Source organism: Nerophis ophidion, unplaced genomic scaffold (assembly GCF_033978795.1).
Source record: "Nerophis ophidion isolate RoL-2023_Sa unplaced genomic scaffold, RoL_Noph_v1.0 HiC_scaffold_33, whole genome shotgun sequence".
NCBI lineage: Eukaryota > Metazoa > Chordata > Actinopteri > Syngnathiformes > Syngnathidae > Nerophis > Nerophis ophidion.
Window position 1 is genome coordinate 836,093 of NW_026906955.1, and position 25,137 is coordinate 861,229.

Here is a 25,137-nt window from a genome sequence, read left to right on the forward strand (position 1 = left end):
TATTACACATCCCCCAAACGTAACAATTTATTATGGTATTCATATAATATTACATTTAATATACACATGGTCATAACAGTGCTGACAATTTAAATTCCCTGTGGGGATTAATAAAGTATTTCTGATTCTGATCATTACATCACTCTCATAAAGCCTTCAATGCTGAATATGTTTTTTACGATAGCTTAGCTTCACAATGTTGGAATATTGACTGCTGATATTAATATTCTTCTATTGTTTAGAATATTACACTTTACTCTTTTTCTTTGCTCAAATGAACAGGATGGAAGTGTCTTTGTCACTACTGAGTGTAATTATGTATATAATAATCTTCATTACCGCTTGATTTAACTCTCATTTTATTTTATCCATAGAGAACTTAACCATAAAAAGATGTCTGCACATCAATAAACCGTCACTAAACTTCAATAAAACTAAATACGTCGTATTTGAAGATTGTAAAAATGTAAAACACAAATTATGATGGATAATATTGAAATTAAAGGAATTAAGGTAATCGCATTTTTATGAGTTAATATAGATGATGAAGTAAGCTGGACACTACATGTAAGTCATATAAAGAAAACAATAAAACAATGGAGTGCAATACTAAAGAGAATAAAATACATACAAATATTAACTAGAATTATTGTAGCCAACTTCAGTTGAAACATACATTGTTTATTGCATAAAAGTCTGGGGACATACATATAAAACAATCACACAACAATCATCATATTACACAAGAGAGTAATAAAGACAACTAATAGAATGGATTCTAGAGACCCAACAAATTATTCAAAAAATCACACATTATAAAAGTAAAATATCTTGTATAAAAGACAACTGTTCAAATGATGTATAAAGTAAATAATAATATGCTTCCAGAAGTGGTCCAGAAGATGTTTCAGATGTGAAGCAGTACATATGAACTAAGAGGGATTTATGTGTACTCAAAAGCAAAGGTATGAACACATGTAAAACAAATATGTACATCATATAAAGGAGTTCATCTATGGAATCATCTACAATTAGAAAATAAAATATGTAACACATCCATCCATCCCATCCATTTTCTACCGCTTATTCCCTTTCGGTGTCGCGGGGGGCGCTGGCGCCTATCTCAGCTACAATCGGGTGGAAGGCGGGGTACACCCTGGACAAGTCGCCACTTCGTGGCAGGGCCAACACAGATAGACAGACAACATTCACACTCACATTCACACACTAGGGAACATTTAGTGTTGCCAATCAACCATTCTTCAAAAAACATATAAAACACTATTATGAATAAGTATAGAGGTAAATTATGGATATTTACACATACAATATTTATTGCATGTAACATAATTTTATGTACTGTTTATTCTCACCTTTTCAGTCAAATTGTTGTGTTCATTTTAAAGTACACAAATATGTATATTAAATCATGTACTTGACTGTGATAAACACACTAATCTGAAGTGTCTAATCTATAAATATAGAAGCATATTAAACAGATTGTTGGACAAACAACAATGTCACACATGTTATATGTGCTGATGTTGTTAGAAAGTCAAAATGAAAGTCTGGACAGTTTATTTCAAATCCTGCAGTTTCATTTGCTGCTGCTGTTCTCACCAGCACACTTGTGTTTCTTACACTGCTACTTAGAAGACAATCTTTCACCACACACACTGCAACTTCACACTTTCTCACCTGCGTGTGTTCTCATATGCACTGTAAGAGTGTTTAGGTGACCAAAGCTTTTATCGCAGCTTGAACAGGAGTATGGTTTTTCACCAGACTGCTATATCATGTGTAATTTTAATTGTCGTCCTTCTATATAACTTTTACAACATACTGAACATATGAAAGGTTTTTCACCAGCGTGTGTTCTCATTTTTACTTTTAAACTTTGTCTTATGACAAAACTTTTACCACATTATGAGAAGGAACAAGGTTTTTCTCCAGTGTGTATTGTCATGTGTGTTTTTAAATGTTGCCTTCGAATAGATTTTTTACCACAGATTGAACATGAAAAAGGTTTTTCTCCAGTGTGTATTCTCATGCGTGCTTTGAAATGCTTCTTTTGAGTAAAATCTTTACCGCAGATTGAACATGAAAAAGGTTTTTCTCCAGTGTGTGTTCTCATATGTAATTTTTAACTTTGATTTATTACAATACTTTTACCACAGTCTGAGCAGGAAACATTTTTTTCTCTATTGTGTAATCTCATATGTATTTTCAAAGATTGCCTTTGAGTAAAATTTTTGACACAAATTGAACATGAAAAAGGTTTTTCTCCAGTGTGTATTGTCATGTGTGTTTTAAAATTTTGCCTTCGAGTAAAATTTTTACCACAGATTGAACATGAAAAAGGTTTTTCTCCAGTGTGTGTTCTCATGTGTGTTTTCAAATTATGGCTTTGAGTATAATTTTTACCACAGATTGAACAAGAGAAAGGTTTTTCACCAGTGTGTGTTTTCATGTGTTTTACCAAACTTGAACTTCGTGCAAAACATTTACCGCAGAGTGAACAGATAAAAGTTTTTTCTCCAGTGTGTGTTCTCATGTGTGTTTTTAGACGACAATGGTATTTAAAAGTTTTGTGAGAGAGAGAAGATGTGAAGTGAGTGTTGTCAGTGTGACATGTCTTATCATCTTTAGAGTCTTCATCATCAGTGTCAGGAGAGTGTGACGTTGTGTCCTCACTATCTGATAGTGGAGCTAAGAGCTTGTCTGCTTGTGATCCTCCACAGTGGTCTCCATCAGCTTCTGTTGTCATGTGTTGTGTTGAGCTGCTGCTTGGAGGCTCCCCCCCTCCCCTCTCCTCACTTTCACCTTTCACCTCATCATCTTCACTCTTCACCGATTTCTCTTTTAAAAGAGGTATCAGTGGGTCCTCCTCTTCCTCTTTAAAATGGGGTGTTAGTTGGTCCTCCTCTTCCTCTTTAAAATGGGGGATCTGAAGGTATTCCTCTTCCTTCTTAATGTGGGAGGGCTGTGGCTCCTCTGTCCGCATCCTGAAGCTCCACTTCTGTTGCTCAGGGTGAAGATGTTCTTCACAGACGTCTGCAAGACAAACACACCATGTCTGCTCAGTCACACAATGCATTCAGTACTTTTACATGTACCTAGGAAAAACAAGTTATCGTATGAACTGTCTTGAAATCTCAGTGACGCACAAACATGCTGCTCTTTACAACATTATTCACAGGAAAATAAACAAAAAACAGGATGACAGGACTTTTTACTATGGATGAACGATATGGTTTAAAATTGATTTTGCGATAAATTATTCTATATAGAATTACTAATACAACCATTTTAAAACAGGCTCCTAATTTAGTTGGTGAAATATGCAGAAAAATATTATCAATCAATCAATCAATGTTTGCTTATATAGCCCTAAATCACTAGTGTCTCAAAGGGCTGCACAAACCACCACGACATCCTCGGTAGGCCCACATAAGGGCAAGGAAAACTCACACCCAGTGGGACGTCGGTGACAATGATGACTATGAGAACCTTAGAGAGGAGGAAAGCAATGGATGTCGAGCGGATCTAACATGATACTGTGAAAGTTCAATCCACAATGGATAGCGGAGCCAGCAGGAAACCATCCCAAGCGTAGGCGGACCAGCAGCGCAGAGATGTCCCCAGCCGATACACAGGCGAGCAGTACATGGCCACCGGATCGGACCGGACCCCCTCCACACGGGAGAGTGGGACATAGAAGAAAAAGAAAAGAAACGGCAGATCAACTGGTCTAAAATGGGAGTCTATTTAAAGGCTAGAGTATACAAATGAGTTTTAAGGTGAGACTTAAATGCTTCTACTGAGGTGGCATCGCGAACTGTTACCGGGAGGGCATTCCAGAGTACTGGAGCCCGAACGGAAAATGCTCTATAGCCCGCAGACTTTTTTTGGGCTTTGGGAATCACTAATAAGCCGGAGTCCTTTGAACGCAGATTTCTTGCCGGGACATATGGTACAATACAATCGGCAAGATAAGATGGAGCTAGACCGTGTAGTATTTTATACGTAAGTAGTAAAACCTTAAAGTCACATCTTAAGTGCACAGGAAGCCAGTGCAGGTGAGCCAGTACAGGTATATATGTATGTATATATGTATATAAAGGTATATACAGTATATATGTATGTATATATGTATATAAAGGTATATACAGTACAGGCGTAATGTGATCAAACTTTCTTGTTCTTGTCAAAAGTCTAGCAGCCGCATTTTGTACCAACTGTAATCTTTTAATGCTAGACATGGGGAGACCCGAAAATAATACGTTACAGTAGTCGAGGCGAGACGTAACAAACGCATGGATAATGATCTCAGCGTCTTTAGTGGACAGAATGGAGCGAATTTTAGCGATATTACGGAGATGAAAGAAGGCCGTTTTAGTAACGCTTTTAATGTGTGCCTCAAAGGAGAGAGTTGGGTCGAAGATAATACCCAGATTCTTTACCGTGTCGCCTTGTTTAATTGTTTGGTTGTCAAATGTTACAGTTGTATTATTAAATAGAGTTCGGTGTCTAGCAGGACCGATAATCAGCATTTCCGTTTTTTTGGCGTTGAGTTGCAAAAAGTTAGCGGACATCCATTGTTTAATTTCATTAAGACACGCCTCCAGCTGACTACATCATTTCCAGTTATATTTTCTCAAATAAAGTAACCAGATATTGACAGTAAATAAACAAGTACATTAATAATAATTGTTTCGACAAAATAATACAATTAGAAATTACACAATATGTTACTGCATATGTCAGCTGCCAAATTAGGAGCTTTTGTAACCTGTTTTGAAATTATTCTATTCTCAATCATATATCAAATTATATATTGTGACATATTGTTGTTAGGATATAGATTTGAGGTCATATCGCCCATACCAAACATTGGTTCGTCGAGTCGTTTTGTTTGGCCCACCAAATATATTTAATTTTAATATTCTTCAGATGTGTGTGTATGTTTAAAATGTGGGACTACTGTTCTACATCACGTGGAAGTGTCATGTCATGGGGATGGTGTGCTTTCAACTAAGGGTGTGACGATACGGTCAGCTCACCAAAGGATACTCGATATTGGCTTTAGGAGAACAAGACAATATTTTGGTGGTAACATGATTCTTACACATGTGTGTACTTCATGTGTATATGAATGTACTTTCCCTTGTGTGCTTAGTTTTACTGTAACTTCATAGTGGATAATATCTATAAACAACCTCAATTGTTTTACATATTTAATTTGAAGGACTGTTTACTTATCTGACAAATTCAAAGGAAACTGCACTTTTTTAAAATGCTGCCTATCATTCACAATCCTTATGTAAGACATATGTTTTAAACTTTTATAAATGTAATTATTAAATAAACGTGAGCAAAAATCAGCTAACATTGGAGTCAATGGGAGTTCCTCTATTTGACCCACAAAGTCCTCCAAAAAAACTGCCAACAATACTCCATTTACATTTTGTGACCTGAATATTAACCAAGTATTAGTGATATTGTTATTATAAGCGCTAACGCTAAGGACCTACTTTTAGCGGTGCATTGATCACAGAAGTAACTAACTTATGCTGCTATATTGACATACTGAGCTGCTTTCTCGCCTCTAAGAGGGTGAAAGCTAATTCTACATTATAAATCATGCTTCTCACTTATGTAGTAGAAGGTTGTGGACATAAACCGAGAACTTGGTCAACTCTGACATCCAACTTAGACCTGGAGATGGCAAGAAAAACACGAAAATACGCTCTTTTGCACCCACCCTTTTTTAACCCTTTGTGAGGATTAATTCTTCATCTAAACGGGAAGATAAGAACATCCCATCAGTCGGCATCCCAGTGAGAGCAGACATAGTATGCTTAAAATGAGCAAGATATGTAAATATGACATGTTATTAAGAATGTTACTACATTACATATATACTTACAGTGTGTATTTAAATGTTGAAGCGGGTTTTAGGATGTTATTTAGAACACTTTATAGGCAGAATAGAGTGGCTGCCAATGACTCAATTGTTAGCTAACTTTTGCAAAGGTTTATTTTCTACTGAGGATGCATTAACCATCGACCTGCTCAGTGGCCTTGTGGTTAGAGTGTCTGCCCTAAGACTGGAAAGTCGTGAGGTCAAATCCTTGCCGAGTGATACCAAAGACTATAAAAACGGGACCCATTGCCTCCTTGCTTGGCACTCAGCATCAAGGGTTGGGGGTTAAATCACCAAATGATTCCCGAGTGCGGCCTCCGCTGCCCTCACCTCCCAGGGGGTGAACTTGGGGATGGGTCAAATGCAGAGGATCATTTCACCACACCTAGTGTGTGACTACCGTTGGGAACTTAACTTTAACTTACATAGGGACTGTGAATGATTCCAAAAAGTGCAGTTCTTGAAATGAGAAAATAGAATAACAAGATATCATGTGAAGTGAAGTGAATTATATTTATATAGTGATTTTCTCTAGTGACTCAAAGCGCTTTACATAGTGAAACACAATATCTAAGTTACATTTAAAACAATGTGGGTGGCACTGGGAGCAGGTGGGTAAAGTGTCTTGCCCAAGGACACAATGGCAGTGACTAGAATGGCAGAAGCTGGGCTCAAACCTGGAACCCTAAAGTTGCTGGCACGGCCACTCTACCAACCGAGCTATACCGCCCCAAGTAGTGTATTTTTCGTATTATAAGTCGCTCCGGAGTACACGTCGCACCGGCCAAAAGTGCATAATCAAGAAGGGGAAAAAACGTCGCACTGGAGTATAAGTCGCCTTTTTGGGGGGAAATTCATTTGATAAAATCCAAAACCAAGAATAGACATTTGAAAGGCAATTTAAAATAAACAAAGAATAGTGAACAACAGGCTGAATAAGTGTACGTTATATGAGGCATGAATAACCAACTGAGAAGGTGCCTAGTATGTTAACCTAACATATTATGGTAAGAGTCATTCAAATAACTATAACATATAGAACATGCTATACCTTTACCAAACTATCTGTCACTTCTAATCAATAAATCCCCCCCCGCCGAATTCTTATTGGTTGACGTGTGTGACAATTGCTGACATTTTCTTGATCTTTTCCGCGAATGATAAATAATGTAATTTGATATTCTATGGCCCGGAGGTGGGGCACGATGGCGAGCACCTGGTGGCCGGGCCTGTTCCCATGGGCCCCGACCGGGCACAGCCCGAAGAGGCAACGTGGGTCACCCCTCCAATGGGCTCACCACCCATAGCAGGGGCCATAGAGGTCGGGTGCAATGTGAGCTGGGCGACAGCCGAAGGCAGGGCACTTGGCGGTCCGATCCTCGGCTACAGAAGCTAGTTCTTGGGACGTGGAACGTCACCTCACTGGGGGGGAGGAGCCTGAGCTAGTGCGCGAGGTAGAGAAGTTCCGGCTGGATATAGTCGGACTCACTTCGACGCACAGCAAGGGTTCTGGAACCAGTTCTCTCGAGAGGGACTGGACCCTCTTCCACTCTGGCGTTGCCCGCAGTGAGAGGCGACGGGCTGGGGTGGCAATTCTTGTTTCCCCCCGGCTCAAAGCCTGCACGTTGGAGTTCAACCCGGTGGACGAAAGGGTAACCTCCCTCCGCCTTCGGGTGGGGGGACGGGTCCTGACTGTTGTTTGTGCTTACGCACCAAGCAGCAGTCCAGAGTACCCACCCGTTTTGGGAACACTCGAGGGAGTACTGGAAAGTGCACCCCCGGGTGATTCCCTTGTCCTACTGGGGGACTTCAACGCTCACGTTGGCAACGACAGTGAAACCTGGAGAGGCGTGATTGGGAAGAATGGCCGCCCGGATCTGAACCCAAGTGGTGTTTTGTTATTGGACTTTTGTGCTCGTCACAGTTTGTCCATAACAAACACCATGTTCAAACATAAGGGTATCCATATGTGCACTTGGCACCAGGACACCCTAGGCCGCAGTTCCATGATCGACTTTGTAGTTGTGTCATCGGATTTGCGGCCTTATGTTTTGGACACTCGGGTGAAGAGAGGGGCGGAGCTTTCTACCGATCACCACCTGGTGGTGAGTTGGCTGCGATGGTGGGGGAGGATGCCGGACAGACCTGGGAGGCCCAAACGCAGTGTGAGGGTCTGCTGGGAACGTCTGGCAGAGTCTCCTGTCAGAGAAAGTTTCAATTCCCACCTCCGGAAGAACTTTGAACATGTCACGAGGGAGGTGCTGGACATTGAGTCCGAGTGGACCATGTTCCGCACCTCTATTGTCGAGGCGGCTGTTTGGAGCTGTTGCCGCAAGGTAGTTGGTGCCTGTCGGGGCGGCAATCCAAAAACCCCTTGGTGGACACCAGCGGTGAGGGATGCCGTCAAGCTGAAGAAGGAGTCCTATCGGGTCCTTTTGGCTCATAGGACTCCGGAGGCAGTGGACAGGTACCGACAGGCCAAGCGGTGTGCAGCTTCAGCGGTCGCGGAGGCAAAAACTCGGACATGGGAAGAGTTCGGTGAAGCCATGGAAAACGACTTCGAAGCGATTCTGGACCACCGTCCGCCGCCTCAGGAAGGGGAAGCAGTGCACTATCAACACCGTGTATGGTACGGATGGTGTTCTTCTGACCTCAACTGCGGATGTTGTGGATGGGTGGAAGGAATACTTCGAAGACCTCCTCAATCCCACCAACACGTCTTCCTATGAGGAAGCAGTGCCTGGGGAATCTGTGGTGGACTCTCCTATTTCTGGGGCTGAGGTCGCTGAGGTAGTTAAAAAGCTCCTCGGTGGCAAGGCCCCAGGGGTGGATGAGACCCGCCCGGAGTTCCTTAAGGCTCTGGGGACTGTGGGGCTGTCTTGGTTGACAAGACTCTGCAGCGTCGCGTGGACATCGGGGGCGGTACCTCTGGATTGGCAGACCGGCGTGGTGGTTCCTCTCTTTAAGAAGGGGGACCGGAGGGTGTGTTCCAACTATCGTGGGATCACACTCCTCAGCCTTCCCGGTAAGGTTTATACAGGTGTACTGGAGAGGAGGCTACGCCGGATAGTCGAACCTCGGATTCAGGAGGAACAGTGTGGTTTTCGTCCTGGTCGTGGAACTGTGGACCAGCTCTATACTCTCGGCAGGGTTCTTGAGGGTGCATGGGAGTTTGCCCAACCAGTCTACATGTGCTTTGTGGACTTGAATAAGGCATTCGACCGTGTCCCTCTGGAAGTCCTGTGGGGAGTGCTCAGAGAGTATGGGGTACCGAACTGTCTTATTGTGGCGGTCCACTCCCTGTACGATCAGTGCCAGAGCTTGGTCCACATTGCCGGCAGTAAGTCGGACACGTTTCCAGTGAGGGTTGGACTCCGCCAAGGCTGTCCTTTGTCACCGATTCTGTTCATAACTTTTATGGACAGAATTTCTAGGCGCAGTCAAGGTGTTGAGGAGTTTCGGTTTGGTGACCGCGGGATTAGGTCTCAGCTTTTTGCAGATGATGTGGTCCTGATGGCTCCATCTGACCGGGATCTTCAGCTCTCGCTGGATCGGTTCGCAGCCGAGTGTGAAGCGACCGGAATGAGAATCAGCACCTCCAAGTCCGAGTCCATGGTTCTCGCCCGGAAAAGGGTGGAATGCCATCCCCTGGGTTGGGGAGGAGACCCTGCCCCAAGTGGAGGAGTTCAAGTACCTAGGAGTCTTGTTCACGAGTGAGGGAAGAGTGGATCGTGAGATCGACAGGCGGATCGGTGCGGCATCTTCAGTAATGCAGACGTATCGATCCGTTGTGGTGAAGAAGGAGCTGAGCCGGAAGGCAAAGCTCTCAATTTACCGGTCGATCTACGTTCCCATCCTCACCTATGGTCATGAGCTTTGGGTCATGACCGAAAGGATAAGATCACGGGTAAAAGCGGCCCAAATGAGTTTCCTCCGCCGTGTGGCGGGGCTCTCCCTTAGAGATAGGGTGAGATGCTCTGCCATCCGGAGGAACTCAAAGTAAAGCCGCTGCTCCTTCACATCGAGAGGAGCCAGATGAGGTGGTTCGGGCATCTGGTCAGGATGCCACCCGAACGCCTCCCTAGGGAGGTGTTTAGGGCACGTCCAACCGGTAGGAGGCCACGGGGAAGACCCAGGACACGTTGGGAAGACTATGTCTCCCGGCTGGCCTGGGAACGCCTCGGGATCCCCCGGGAAGAGCTGGACGAAGTGGCTGGGGAGAGGGAAGTCTGGGCTTCCCTGCCTAGGCTGTTGCCCCCGCGACCCGACCTCGGAGAAGCGGAAGAAGATGGATGGATGGATGGATGGATATTCTATGGTAATGTGTTAATAATGTCACACATAAGTCGCTCCAGAGTATATGTCGCACCCCCGGCCAAACTATGAAAAAAACTGCGACTTATAGTCCGAAAAATTCGGTAACAAAAACAGAATAAATCATATCTCATGTGCGCTTTGAAATGGCGTCTTCAAGTAAAATCTTTACCGCAGATTGAACATGAAAAAGGTTCTCCTCCAGTGTTTATTCTCGTGTGTCTTTTCCTACTCAGCGGCCTAGTGGTTAGAGTGTCCGCCCTGAGATGGGTAGGTTGGGAGTTCAAACCCCGGCCGAGTCATACCAAAGACTATAAAAACGGGACCCATGACTTCCCTGCTTGGCACTCAGCATCAAGGGTTGGAATTGGGGGTTAAAGGGGAACATTATCACCAGACCTATGTAAGCCTCAATATATACCTTGATGTTGCAGAAAAAGGACGATATATTTTTTTTAACTGATTTCCGAACTCTAAATAGGTGAATTTTGGCGAATTAAACGCCTTTCGATTTATGGCTCTTGGAGCGATGACGTCAGAACGTGACGTCACCTAGATAGTCAACGCCATTTTCTCCACATTACACACACCAAGTCAAATCAGCTCTGTTATTTTCCGTTTTTTCGACTGTTTTCCGGTACCTTGGAGACATCATGCCTCATCGGTGTGTTGTCAGAGGGTGTAACAACACGATCAGGGATGGATTCAAGTTGATTTACGTAGAATGTGCATCGATTAGCACGGCCTGCTAATCGATGCTAACATGCTATTTAGGCTAGATGTTAGCTGTATGTACATATTGCATCGTTATGACTCATTTGTAGCTATATTTGCACCTAGCCTACCCTCCACCCACATTTAATGCCAAACAAACACTTACCAATCGACGGATTTAAGTTGCTCCAGTGTCAAGAGATGCAAAATTCCCTTGTTTGGTTTTTACCGGCGATGCTACGACAGAGATGGCACAGAGATGACAAGAATGTCTGGAAATCCTGCGACACTCAAAGCAGATGCATTCCCAATGATAAAGTCAACAAAATCACAAAGGTGAGTGTTGTTGATATATTGACTTTTGTGCTAATCAGACATATTTGGTCGCGGCATGACTGCCAGCTAATCGATGCTAACATGCTATTTAGGCTAGCTGTATGTACATTGGTAGTTGTATTTGCGTTTCCTTCCACCCACATTTAATGAGAAACAAACACCAATCGACGGATTTAAGTTGATCCAGTGTCAATGCGAAAGTCCTGATCGGTTGGTCCGCACATTTTACCGGCGATGCTAACGCAGACATGCATGGCCGAATAGCGTCAATAGCTATTCGCTCAATAGCTTCGGTTTCTTCTTCAATTTCGTTTTCGCAATCTGCCTCCATACTCCAACCATCTGTTTCAATACATGCGTAATCTGTTGAATCGCTTAAGCCGCTGAAATCCCAGTCTGAATCCGAGCTAATGTCACTCTATCTAGCTGTTCTATCGACCATTGGTTTGTATCGGATTCGCTATGTGACTTCACAGGGAAATGGACAGTGGCTTCGCAAATAGCGAAAATCAAGAACTTTAAAGCTTTTTTTAGGGATATTCCGGGACGGGTACAATTTTGAAAAAAACTTTGAAAAATAAAATAAGCCACTGGGAACTGATTATAAATGATAAATGGGTTGTACTTGTATAGCGCTTTTCTACCTTCAAGGTACTCAAAGCGCTTTGACACTACTTCCACATTTACCCATTCACACACACATTCACACACTGATGGAGGGAGCTGCCATGCAAGGCGCTAACCAGCACCCATCAGGAGCAAGGGTGAAGTGTCTTGCTCAGGACACAACGGACGTGACGAGGTTGGTACTAGGCGGGAATTGAACCAAGGACCCTCGGGTTGCGCACGGCCACTCTCCCCACTGCGCCACGCCGTCCCCGTTATTTGTTTTAACCCTTCTGAAATTGTGATAATGTTCCCCTTTAAATCACTATAAATGATTCCCGGGCGCGGCACCGCTGCTGCCCACTGCTCCCCTCACTTCCCAGGGATTGATCAAGGGGATGGGTCAAATGCTGAGGACAAATTTCACCACACCTAGTGTGTGTGTGACCATCATTGGTACTTTAACTTTGACTTAATATTGGAACGGTTACTAAAAGTTTTGTGAGAGTGAGAAGATGTGAAGTGAGTGTTGTCAGTGTGACATGTCTTATCATCTTTAGAGTCTTCATCATCAGTGTCAGGAGAGTGTGACGTTGTGTCCTCACTATCTGATAGTGGAGCTAAGAGCTTGTCTGCTTGTGATCCTCCACAGTGGTCTCCATCAGCTTCTGCTAAACTGCTGCTTGGAGGCTCCGCCTCTCTCTTCTCCACACACTCACCTTTGACCTCATCATCTTCACTCTTCACACTGACGAGGTGTCTCTTGTCTTCCTTTATGAAGTGGGGGGACAGCCGCTGTTTTTCCTCCACTTTAAAGTAGGGGGGCTGTGGCTCCTCTTCTTTCACGTGGAGGTACTGTGACTTCTTCTGCTCCATACTGGAGGACCCCTCCTGCTGCTCAGGTGGGCGATATTTTTCACAGACATCTGCAGGACACAAGAAGACAAACACATGCTGGGATGGAAATAGACAAGATTTTACCAATTCAGATTTCATTTTCGAGTCTGCTTTACGATTGGGTTATTTGAGGACTCACTTTTGCTTTCACATTCAGTAAAAAGGAGAAGAAACAGGTCGATTAGCATCAACTTTGACTAGTTGAGAAGTAACATGAGCCTACAAAAGCCAACAGTGAGGTCTTAAAAGGCACAGATTTTACGGGTCCTCCATGGGGGGCCAGAGGGCCCTAAGGTCAATATTGTGCTTTGAAAATATCTATAAAATAAAAATATTTTTGGCAAGAAATTAACAAAATACTACACGTTATTTTGTGGCAATTACAAAAGAATGTCCAGTATAATTCTCAGGGCATTCAATCAATCACAACAGGACTGTTAAACTGAACATATATATATATATATATATACATACATACTCCGCCTTCCACCCAATTGTAACTGAGATAGGCTCCAGCACCCCGCGACTCCGAAGTGGGTAAGCGGTAGAAAATGGGTGGATGGATGGATATATATACATATACACATGCATAAATAGAGTCGCGATCAAAAGTTTACATACACTTGTAAAGAACATAATGTCATGGCTGTCTTGAGTTTCCAATCATTTCTACAACTCTTATTTATTTGTGATGTAGTGATTGGAGCACATACTTGTTGCTCACTAAAAACATTCATGAAGTTTTCTTCTTTTATGAATTTATTATGGGTCTACTGTACATGTGAGCAAATGTGCTGGGTCAAAAGTGTACATACAGCAATGTTAATATTTGCTTACATGACCCTTGGCAAGTTTCACTGCAATAAGGCGCTTTTGGTCGCCATCCACAAGCTTCTGCTTGAATTTTTGACCACTTCTCTTGACAAAATTGGCGCAGTTCAGCCAAATGTGTTGGTTTTCTGACATAAACTTGTTTCTTCAGCATTGTCCACACGACTTTGGGAAGGCCATTCTAAAACCTTAATTCTAGCATGATTTAGATATTCCTTGACACTTTTGACGTGTGTTTGACATTGTCCTGTTGGAACACCCAACTGCGCCCAAGACCCAACCTCCGGGCTGATGATTTTAGCTTGTCCTGAAGAATTTGGAGGTAATCCTTCTTTTTCATTATCTCATTTAAAGCACCAGTTCCATTGGCAGCAAAACGGACCCAGAGCATAATACAACCACCACCATGCTTGAAGGTAGGTGTGGTGTTCCTGGGATTAAAGATCTCTCTTTTTCTCCTCCAAACATATTCCTGGGTATTGTGGCCAAACAGCTCCATTTTTATTTTATCTGACCAAAGAACTTTCCTCCAGAAGGTCTTATCTTTGTCCTTGTTATGTCAGATGGAACAAAAATTGAGCTGTTTGTCATGTATATAATGTATTGCATTGTGGCCAATCAACTGAGAACAGTACGATACTACCTTTGAAAAGTACCGCTTCCGCTCTTTCATCTGACTGCATACAAGCGATAACATCTTGAAGAGGAAGAAAGGCAAAAAACTACAATTCTACTGGTTAATAATAAGGGTGTGAAGTACAATATGGACTTCAAAACTTTTTTTTTTTTTCCCCTTGGCCTCAGTCTGCACCCCCACTCCAGGGCCTAGGCTAAGACCGATTTTTTAATTTTATTTTAATCTTCTATTTTTTTCTTCCCCCCACACCCCTTGTTTACCTGTATGTCATCTTTTTTGTAAGGAGCGCTGGAAGCCGGCAGACCCGTCAGCGATCCTGTTCTGTCTCCCTGTAATGTTTGTCTGATCTTGAATGGGATTGTGCTGAAAATTGTAATTTTCCTGAAGGAACTCTCCTGACGGAATAAATAAAGTACTATCCATCTATCTAACAATAAAGGTGACGCTTTAAGCAGGGATGCACCGGGTTGCAAGTTCTGTTTTACACTTTCCCTGCTTGTCGGCTCCCAGACCGTAGTCGAGGAGAGCAGGGGAGACCTTTCACTTCGGAATGATGAGGCCATCAATTAGTTACAACTTGCTCACTTTATTTATAATTTCCACAGGGCAACACCGGACATCCAACATGCTATTGACAGTCCTGCACATGCTAGCACTACCTCTCCTAACTTGCCCACTCACTTACTCGTCACGTACCCCACATACTGCCATTCTTATAGGAGCACACACCGAATGCTACTATCACAACAGCTGCTTTAAAGGGGAACATTATCGCCAGACCTACGTAAGCGTCAATATATACCTTGATGTTGCAGAAAAAAGACCATATGTTTTTTAACCGATTTCCGAACTCTAAAAGGGTGAATATGGCGATGTAAACGCCTTTTCAATTGTTCGCTGTCGGAGCGATGACGTCACAACGTGACTTTAAAACGTAAAGCAATCTGCCATTTTCTCATACACATTACGCGCAACAAGTCAAATCAGCTCTGTTATTTTCCGTTTTTTCTACTGTTTTCACTACCTTGGAGACAATATGCCTCGTCAGTGTGTTGTCCGAGGGTGTAACAACACACACAGGGACGGTTTCAAGTTGCACCAGTGGCCAAAAGATACGAAAGTGGCAAGAAATTGGACGCACATTTTACCGACGACAGCAATGCTACGACAGAGATGGCAAGAATTTTTGGATATCCTGCGACACTCAAAGCAGATGCATTTCCAACAATAAAGTCAGAGAATGTTGTGTCACATGTGGTTTGCATCTTCCTCCGCTGCGGTTCCACCCAGAGGGCCCGCTGACAGCGCAGCCGGACACGCTCATCAAGCGGACCGCGCCCACTCTCCGCCGCAGCTGGCCGCAGTCCACACCTGTGAGTGACGACGTGAGCTGCTTAAAAGACCAGTGGACCCAGGGATCCTGGCGGGAACTTAGTTCTCTGTTGAAGTACAAACTCTCCGTCACCTGCAAAGTGAGCTGTGCGTCTCACTCTTCTCCGGATCTCCTTCGTCATCAGATTGCTTCCTTCGTCCCTCGACTCCTCGCTTCCTTCCACGGACTACCCTGCCTGTCTTTGCCCTTATTGGACTGCATCGCGTCTCTCAACACGCACCTCCAACACTTTGGTAAGACACTCCAGTTAATCTATACACATAGTCTTACAACACACTCTTGGGTTTTTTGATACACACATCATTCTCTAGTTTATTAGTATTGTTATTATTATTATTAGTATATTTTGTATTATATATATATATATACTATGATATATATATATATTTTTTTTTTTTTACTTTGTATAAGAATAAATCTTTGGACATTAATGCCATCTGGTGTCCGTCCGTCACGTCTTTAGTAAACCATAACAGAGAAATCCCAACGGTGAGTTTTGTTGATGTTATTGACTTATGTGCTAATCAGACATATTTGGTCACAGCATGACTGCAAGCTAATCGATGCTAACATGCTATTTAGGCTAGCTGTATGTACATATTGCATCATTATGCCTCATTTGTAGCGATATTTTCATCCAGCCCTTCCCTCCACCCACATTTAATGCCAAACAAACACTTACCAATCGGCGGATTTTTAAGTTGCACCAGTGGTCAAAAGATGCAATCGTTGGTTAGGTGGCGATCGCCGAATTCGTCCTCGTTGCCGCTGTCTGTCGTGATATGATTAAATAGCTTCAGTTTCTTCTTCAATTTCTCTTTTGCTATCTGCCTCCACACTCCAACCATCCGTTTCAATACATGAATCGCTTACGGCGCTGAAATCAGAGTCTGAATCAGAGCTACTACGCTATACTTTTCTGTGCTATCCGCCATATTTGTTTTTGTTGGCTTCACGAAGTGACGTCACAGGACAATAGACGGGTGGCTATAACGACGGTTAAAATCAGGCACTTTGAAGTCGTTTTTTGGGTTATTGCGTGATGGGTAAAATTTTGAGTAAAACTTCGAAAAATAAAATAAGCAACTAGAAACTGATTTTTATTGGTTTCAACCCTTCTGAAATTGTGATAATGTTCCCCTTTAAAACATGCCTCCCCAAATGCTGCGATGAATGTTAGCACCTTTGTTTCAAACTGAAGTCAACATTTAAATAATGAACAATCAGATCTGCACAAGGAGTTATAAAGAGTGACATGTAATAATGTCATTGTTACACCAGTCCTGCTGTTCGGTCCGGTGAAGACTGCTCTCATATGAAACTTATCTTAACTGCATGTCAGTTATTTGAAGTAACACACAAATTAATAACGTTGATTAAAAATTAATTCCGTTAGCAGGGCTCGAATTTAACCAAGGCAACCGTGACAAAAGCTGCGACTGCCCTTGTGACTTGCCGTAATGCCCTAAAAGATTGACCAACATCGACGACAAGAACATGCCGTGACCGCCCTTGACTTTCTAGTTCAGGAGTTAATCCGGCTGTATTTCCAACTAGGACTTTCCCCCATGTTCCTTTGGGGGTGTTGTGGCAAAATGTGAATGCCTGCCGAAAACGTATTTCCTTCGCTGAAGCTGCAGTTTTGGCTTGGTCTGTCCACAGCGGATTACTAGGTGTAAGATAAACACTTTATCTTCCTGGTTATTGTGTCGCTACGTGTTTGACATTATTTAAGACTTTATCGTGCCCGGAAAAGGACAGTTTGTCTCTTCTGTGGTATTGATGAGATTTAAAGGAGTGTTGTTAGTCCCATGTTGATGTGATAAAACCTATTTCTCGTTTGGAAGATACACACAGCTGTAACTGTTATTTCTTCCTGCACATGATAAATATGTACAACAGGTTTGGATGTCTAAATGTATGTAAAATTGTCATTAAATGTAATATTGCCTGACAAAAAGTGATTTGACGTAATATTTTGATATTTACACATCGCATATTTACAGAAGCGTATTTTACTATAATACCCTTATGACCATTCCATATATCAAAATCAAGTACCTACTGTACTGTTTACTTGTTTAAATTCCCTTTTAGAGCAAATATCTACCCAAATGGACACTTTGTTGTTGACAAAAATGTATTTTAAGTAACATTTTCATATTGACATATCTTATCTCTGCATATTCTACTAGAATACCCTTATGGGCCTTACACATATGTAAATCAAGTACCTACTGTACTGTTGTTTAAATACCCTTTTTAGAGCTAAAAACTACCCAAATTACCATTTTGCTGCTGCCAAAAATTGATTCCAGATAATATTAACAATAATAACAAAATTGTCAGAATAATTGTACATTAGTTATAACACAACTTTGTGTTCCATTGAGTTCAGGTCCCCTGCTAGAAGACAAAAACTGTATTTCATCTTATCAAACAAAAGGCTTGTAAAACTCCACTATCTGCGATGGGATGCAACATGGAGGTGTCGGTTTCTTTGATCTATTGACAGCCACAGGAAGACCTTGTCCTGACCCGAGATCCACGAAGCGGAGAGGGAGCAGACCTGACGCAACTCCAGGCACCTTTTCTTTGAACTGTTTATGACTGAGTGCAAAAGCTGTGTACGGCCCCCCTCCCTTTAGAAACAGCTGCAGCTATTTAATCAGAAAAGGCCCAAATGAAAGAGGACGCGTGGAACTCCCTCGTCAAAGCGTGGTGGGAAACTGTACAAAGTTGCAGCCCAGACGTTTCTCCTTATGAGTTAAATTGAAACCGGTCTCTTTTTGATTTCTTTGCTTCTTGTCTTGTCTAAGATATACCATCGGTGTTTGAACCTGATAAAATATCAAAGCATTACTCTAAAACACAACATTATACATTCTGAAAATGTAAACGATAGCAAGAATATACCTACATATTTCAGAAAATTTCACTAGCAAACACTTTGTTTTAAAGGTTTTTACTGCCTTTTTTTTTAGCCCTTTAAGACACCTGTGAGTTAGGGCTATATAAATAAACATTGATTGATACTGTACAAAAATTCTAAATAACTGAAGAAAAATCACTGATAAACACTGGAAAACTGTCACTGAACGTCTTAGTGTGATGTCATTCTGTGACAGACAAATGGAACACAGTTTCCACATGGTGAGGACATTGATGGTCAGACTCACTGTCTTACGGATCACCTCAACTTCTGCCTAGACGTGACCTGCCCTGCCAAGACTGTTCGGTGCTACCCTAATAACACACCCTGGGTAACACAGGAGGTTCAAGCTGTGCTCAACAAGAAGAAAGCTGCCTTCAGGAGTGGAGACAGGGAGGCAATGAGAGCAGCACAGCGGGAGAAGAAAGGACATGTGAGGAAGGCTAAGGACAGGTAGCCAGGGACTGCAGATGGAAATTAGCTATTTGGCTATAATCTGGAACAGAACATATCTGTCTTTGAGCTTAATGTTTCTGTGCATTGTCCCTTCAAATAAAGACTAAACTAAGCTACAGGAAGAAGGTGGAGCAGAACAACATGAGGGAGGTCTAGTAAGGTGTGAAAACCCTCACAGGCCACAAGACAAAGACCAGAGCAGTAGGGGGGACAATTGAGATGAAGAACTTCTTCAACCGGTTCAACCAGCATGTGTCCTCCCCACCCCCCACTCCTCATCGCAGCCACCCCCTCTTCTTCTCCCCCCCAGCCATGGTTGCAACCCCTTACTCTTCCACCTCCACCAGACAATAGATGGGTTTCCGCTAGCGGCGATTACCCATAATCCTTCGAGTCAGCCGCCATCTTGTGCAACAAAACTTTGTTTACTCGTCTGCGGCAGTTTTCTAAATATATTTCCACACTTTTGCAGCAACAATGACGTCCACTTCAGGAAATTTGAAAGAAGTCGTAAAAGTTCCCCACAGACAGACGCTAGATGCAAAGCCAGGTATTTACAGAAATGGAAGGATATTGGTGATAAAGATCCGTATGAGGTGGGAAAGCACGAATGGACTACGGACTTGAAATGTTATCCGGATATAAGTTACGCCGACATCGTCAACTATTTGGTGAACAATGTTAGTGCCTACACTCTGGATGAGCTCAAGGGCTACAAGTCGCTCGAAGCGTACAATTACTTTGTGTGTGGATGGGTACAGGAAATGAAACTGGCTACAATGGAAGATAAATGTGTGCTCATCGCTGGTGTTCGTCACTCTCAGAGATCAACTGATATGTGTTTGGTGCCATGGGTCATATCAGAGAAGACGGGTCGTGTTTTATCAGGACACTGTACATATATGGCAGGTATTGGCGAAATATGTTCACATGTTTCTGCATTGTTGTTTGCCATTGAAACGAGCGTCAAGATGCGGGACAACACGACAGTCACACAGGAAAAATCTTACTGGCTACTTCCATCTGCAGTCAAGAAAGTTGGGTACAAGACCATACAGGACATTAACTTCACATCCGCCAAGACAATGAAGAGAAAGCTAGACAAGGCAATCGTATCTGGAGATACACCGGCACCATTAAAACAGAGGAAACTACCGGAGGTACAGAAGGGGACACAAGATGAACTGTCAGACTTGTACAGAGAGTTAAAATCCAAACGAAAAATTAAGCCTGTCTTACTTTCTCTGATTCCAGGATATGCTGAAGACTATCGTCCAGAAGCACTTGATAAATAGTACCCAAAGGTATTTTCAGAACTATATGATTCTAACTATGCAACTGCATAGTTTAGGGTTACTTGATTTAATTCATTCACATTTTAATAAAATCGTCCAAAAATAAGCAGCGATTGCCTATATTATATATAGAAGGTTATATTTGTGCAACAACAACGTCAGACGTCGAGCGTTATTAAGTACAAGCACAGGCACAGTAGTTCCTCCTATGTTTTAATATCCATTCTAACCATAACACATTTTATCATCGATACAGAGAGCAACATAATTCAAAGTACCTGTTACAAAATGATCAGAGCAAACTTTATAATGTCGTTTTGCTGGATCAGGGGTAAATCCCACTCGATTGATTCTAGCTAGCCACAGGTTGCTCCTTTCTGTCGACAGTCGCTCGGTTTCCTTTCCCTGTTTTACTATAACCTTAGGGATATCGTAGTACTTTGTTGTTCTTTGTCCTGAATTGGCGCGGTTTACACAGCCCCAAACGACACATGTGTGACCCATTCTCACAAAAATAACAACGGAGGCGTCCTTAACGAGTGTTTGTTTTGACATACAAGATGGCGGACAAGGGAATTGTGGGACGGGTGTGACGTCATCGGAAACCCATGTATAGTCATCTCTGTGGACCAGATCAGAGGTCAACTGAGGAAACTGCATCCTAGAAACTACCTGATGCGCACCAGAATCTATCTGGTGTGCACTGCGTATTATTTAAGTACAGTCTTTTATTTTCCTACATGCAAACGCAGTGTTACTGTTCAAACTGTGTGTAATGCAACAGTATTTAAAATGATTAAATATACTCGTTAAATAATGTGTCTTCCTTGTTTTTAATGAATAATTAAGGCCTACTATGCTACTGTATTTTAATGCTGTTCATGATGGTGGTACTTGGAAATCCAAGTATTTTCTGAGGTGGTACTTGGTGAAAAAGGTTTGACAACTACTGACGTAGTGACATTGTAAACTACATTGGCAGACACCATTTTGTTATACCCAAACAGCGTCTGCTCATACATCGCGCTTCCAACGAGATCCCCCTTTGAGTAAAAAGGTTCCACAATTGTTCATGTTATACCATCTCATCTTATTGTCCATCATGTGAATGTTTGAAGTGGAACTAAATGTGATCTCTGAAAGGGGTACACATTATTACCAAAGCAGGGCCCCCATCCACATATACAATACTACTACATATCTGATGAAAAACAACATTAGTTTTGTTTTTTTAATTATAAGCGTGCCAAACCATCTCTATTTGGACATTATCTAATGCAGGGGTGTCCAAAATGCGGCCCGGAAGCCATTTGCGACCCGCAGCTAACCCGCCACACATCCTGCAAAAATTGCAAAATTGATAGTATTGCAAAAATTAAAACATTTTAAAAAAGTGGAATGAAGTGAAATATAGTGAGAAAACGTGTTAATGTTGACACAAAGCTGCCATGCAGGCAGTTTTTTTTTTCTTCGTGTCTTTATTTTGTTTTTTTTTCCATTGCTCAAAAAAAGGACAAAACAATTTGTTACAATGAATTATTACTTAAAAGTTACCACTTTAAAATGTTTTATGTAGAAAAATATTGCATATGTTGTGTGGTTGCCATATAAAAACATCAAAATTTGGACAAAAGAGCATGAAATAAACAAAATAATAGTTCAAACTTAAAATCGACATATATTGGAGGTTTATCTTGAAATTTAAGTGTTAAAAGTAAAAAAAACAATCTAATAAAAATGCATCACTTTATGAGTGGGGAACCTTTCGGATCTCAAATATATTTAGTAGGACTTTAATTAACTTTTCACTGTGATTACTCAAAAAATATTAAATAATTAAAATCAATAATGTCCTGCATTATTGATCTTTGAGGACTTTAATTGCTAAATAAAGAAACTCTCCTGAAGGAATCAATAAAGTCCTATCCATCTATCTAAATACTGCATATTTCAGTTTTACTATAAAAAACAAAGTTGTCTTTGACTGAAAAGGCACAAAACCTTATTTGTTTTACTTTATATCAACTTCAAGTTGATATAGAGATTTACTGTAAGCCTTAAATAAAATTAAAAAAATAATAATTTGACTTATTTTTAACATTTTAGTGAGTGAGACCCTCTATGCTCCCCAGGAGCCCTAAGGATTAAAACAAAAAATCTGTATATGTTGTTATGGTTGGAAAATGAAAAATATCAAAATGGCCCCTGCATGCTTACATTTTTCCGTGTTCGGCCCTCCATGGAAAAAGTTTGGACACCCCTGATCTAATGGAAATGACTGCTGCAAACACGTCATGTTCATGATGAAATATAAAGTTAGTAAAGATGTGAGAGTAAGAAGTAAACAAACCTGTTCTGTGTAACACAACTTGAGGTTTCTTGAAAACAGCCTCCAATAGTTGACGTAGTCTCTCGTTCTCTTCTTTTGTACGAGAAAGTTCCTCTTTGTACTCTGCTATCGTTCTTTCGCACATTTTCACACAACAAAGTTCCTCCTCATACTTTTCTATCGTTCTTTCGCACATTTTCACACAATCACAACACTTTACACTCACACTTGATCTTAACTAAGCGATGTGTTGATCAAATCCGCGTCTCTTTGTTAGCGGCTAACAAGCTAAGCTAACTAGCATGCTAAGCTAATTGGCGCGCTCAAACAACTATCAAGCTAAACGGGCCTAATAATCTCCAAATGTGGCTGAGACGAGTGGAGTTTATCCTGACACGGAAGATGAATAAAGTGTAGTTAGTAGCAATGTGAGGAGATGTGCCGAGGCTTAGAAGCGTGTGTGGAGAAAAGGAGGACTTTGCCGCAAAGCGCATATCTTCCAAGCATGCGTCCGTAGGGGCGGGGCCAAAGAGTCATAGTTGTGATGTTTTGAGCTAGGGAGTTTAAGAACTACACTACCCAGCATGCAACAGTAGTGACGAGCATGCGCGGTAGCCCCGTGAAGTGGTGTCGTATGTCGCCATGCAGACAGCTAGAATGTGGTTATGAGCACGCTGTGTGAGTCAACGTTGAACACGCCTCGTCTGCATTTATTACAATTAGACAGACAACACAATAAGTGCATTAAAAAAGTACTAGTTAATTATTTTCATACATACATGATTTAAAGTAAAATACGGTTTATATATTTGAAATATCATTTTTGATTGATTGATTGATGGATTGATTGATTGATTGATTGATTGATACTTGTATTAGTAGATTACACAGTACAGTACATATTCCGTACAATTGACCACTAAATGGTAACACCCCAATAAGTTTTCAACTTGTTTAAGTCGGGGTCCATGTTAATCAATTCATGGTACAAATATATACTATCAGCATAATACAGTCATCACACATGTTAATCATCATAGTATATACATTGAATTAATTACATTATTTACAATCTGGGGGTGGGATGCGGATTTTTGGTTGATATCAGTACTTCAGTCATCAACAATTGCATCAACAGAGAAATGTGGACATTGAAAGTGTGTAGGTCTTACAGTAGGATATGTACAGCCAGCAGAGAACATAGTGAGTTCAGATAGCATAAGAACAAGTATATACATTAGAAGAACATTTGATTATTTACATTAGGTTATTTATAATCCGGGGAGATGGGATGTGAATGGAGGAGGGTATTAGGAAAGGGTTGAAGTTGCCTGGAGGTGTTGTTTTAGAGCGGTTTTGAAGGAATATAGAGATGCACTTACTTTTCCACCTGTTGGGAGTGCATTCCACATTGATGTGGCATAGAAAGAGAATGAGTTAAGACCTTTGTTAGATCGGAATCTGGGTTTAACGTGGTTTGTGGAGCTCCCCCTGGTGTTGTGGTTATGGCGGTCAGGAAGTAGTTGGACATGTACTTCGGTATCAGGGAGGTGTCGCGGATTTTATAGACTAGGCTCAGTGCAAGTTGTTTTACTCTGTCCTCCACCCTGAGCCAGCCCACTTTGGAGAAGTGGGTTGGAGTGAGGTGTGATCTGGGGTGGAGGTCTAAAAGTGACCGGACTAGCTTGTTCTGGGATGTCCGGAGTCTAGATTTGAGAGTTTTGGAGGTGCTGGAGTACCAGAAGGTGCAAGCGTAATCAAAAAAGGGTTGAAGGAGAGTTCCCGCTAGAATCTTCAAGGTGCTTTTGTTGACCAGAGAGGAGATTCTGTAGAGGAATCTCGTTCTTTGGTTGACCTTTTTGATGACCTTGGTTGCCATTTTATCACAGGAATGATTAGCCTCTAGAATGGAACCTAGGTAGGTGATCTCATCTTTCCTGGTGATAACGATGTCACCCACTTTTGTTGCCATGTGTTGTTCTTTGTGGTTACCCGTAGGAAGAACTATGTCGAGCTGCATGAATAAGTTGGCTTTAATTAAGTCTTCAGCAGGACAGCAATTGTACGTACGCACTAGAGATGCGCGGTTTGCGGTCACAACCGCGGAGTCCGCGGATAAACCGCGGGTCGGGCGGGTGACATGACGAAAAGATAGATTTTAAATAGATTCGGGCGGGTGGCGGTTGAACCAATTCGGAAATATATATTGTAATAATCCCAGGAATGTAGGCTCAAAAAAACTTCTTCGTTTGTCTTGTCTTTATTGCACAAGATGTAATACAACCACACAACAGCTCTCATGTCTCTAACGCTTTTCCCTGGACAATGCAAACTCTCACTTCCTGTCGATAACGTCACTTCTCTATCTCTCCCGGAAGTCCCGCCCCCCAGCCAAAGTCATTGTTTAACACCTCGTAGCCAGCCGCTACATTATACATAGTTAAATGTTATGTTGAATAGGTTCATTTAGC

At 41.9% G+C, this 25,137-nt stretch overlaps 1 protein-coding gene across 1 annotated transcript; it reads right to left on the reverse strand.

Moving 5' to 3' along the window:
* Positions 1-660: 660 nt before the first annotated feature.
* On the reverse strand, positions 661-23,178 carry LOC133546597 (zinc finger protein 180-like). Its single transcript, XM_061892381.1, has 3 exons — positions 22,688-23,178; positions 12,616-12,822; positions 661-3,054 (listed from the first exon to the last, which is right to left on the reverse strand). The coding sequence occupies exons 1-3, from the start codon at positions 22,860-22,862 to the stop codon at positions 2,144-2,146; spliced, it is 1,293 nt and encodes a 430-aa protein (XP_061748365.1). The 5' UTR covers positions 22,863-23,178; the 3' UTR covers positions 661-2,143.
* Between the last annotated feature and the right edge of the window lie 1,959 nt (positions 23,179-25,137).